At 64.1% G+C, this 276-nt stretch overlaps 1 protein-coding gene across 1 annotated transcript in view; it reads right to left on the bottom strand.

The window, feature by feature from the left end:
• The window catches only part of LOC104626158 (protein snail homolog Sna), a gene marked incomplete at its 5' end in the record, with an annotated part of 1,588 nt that extends 1,316 nt beyond the window's left edge, over positions 1-272 (bottom strand). Inside the window, one exon of the mRNA XM_010294010.1 lies at positions 50-272. Within this exon, the coding sequence (XP_010292312.1) occupies positions 50-272 (223 nt within the window). The remainder of the gene's footprint in view (positions 1-49) is intronic.
• Between the last annotated feature and the right edge of the window lie 4 nt (positions 273-276).

Raw genomic sequence — 276 nt, 5'->3', positions numbered from 1 at the left:
GAAACGGATAAGAAGGGGTGGGAGGGGAGGGGGCGGGAGCCGGCATTACCGGTGTGTGTGCGGATGTGGCCCTGCAGCAGCCAGGGCCGGGAGAAGGCCTTCCCGCACATCTTGCAGACGCAGGGCAGCGTGTGGCTCCGGATGTGCATCTTGAGAGCCCCCAGGCTCACGTACTCCTTCTCGCAGTACTTGCAGCTGAAGGATTTCCTGGCCTGGGCGTCGCAGTGCAGTTGCTTGTGCTTGGAGAGCCCGGCGAAGGTGGAGTAGGCCTTGGCG

Source organism: Phaethon lepturus, unplaced genomic scaffold (genome assembly GCF_000687285.1).
Source record: "Phaethon lepturus isolate BGI_N335 unplaced genomic scaffold, ASM68728v1 scaffold40540, whole genome shotgun sequence".
In the NCBI taxonomy this organism is placed as follows: Eukaryota; Metazoa; Chordata; class Aves; order Phaethontiformes; family Phaethontidae; genus Phaethon; species Phaethon lepturus.
The sequence above is the reverse complement of the archived record's forward strand: the minus strand, read 5'-3'. Positions and strand labels throughout refer to the sequence as shown.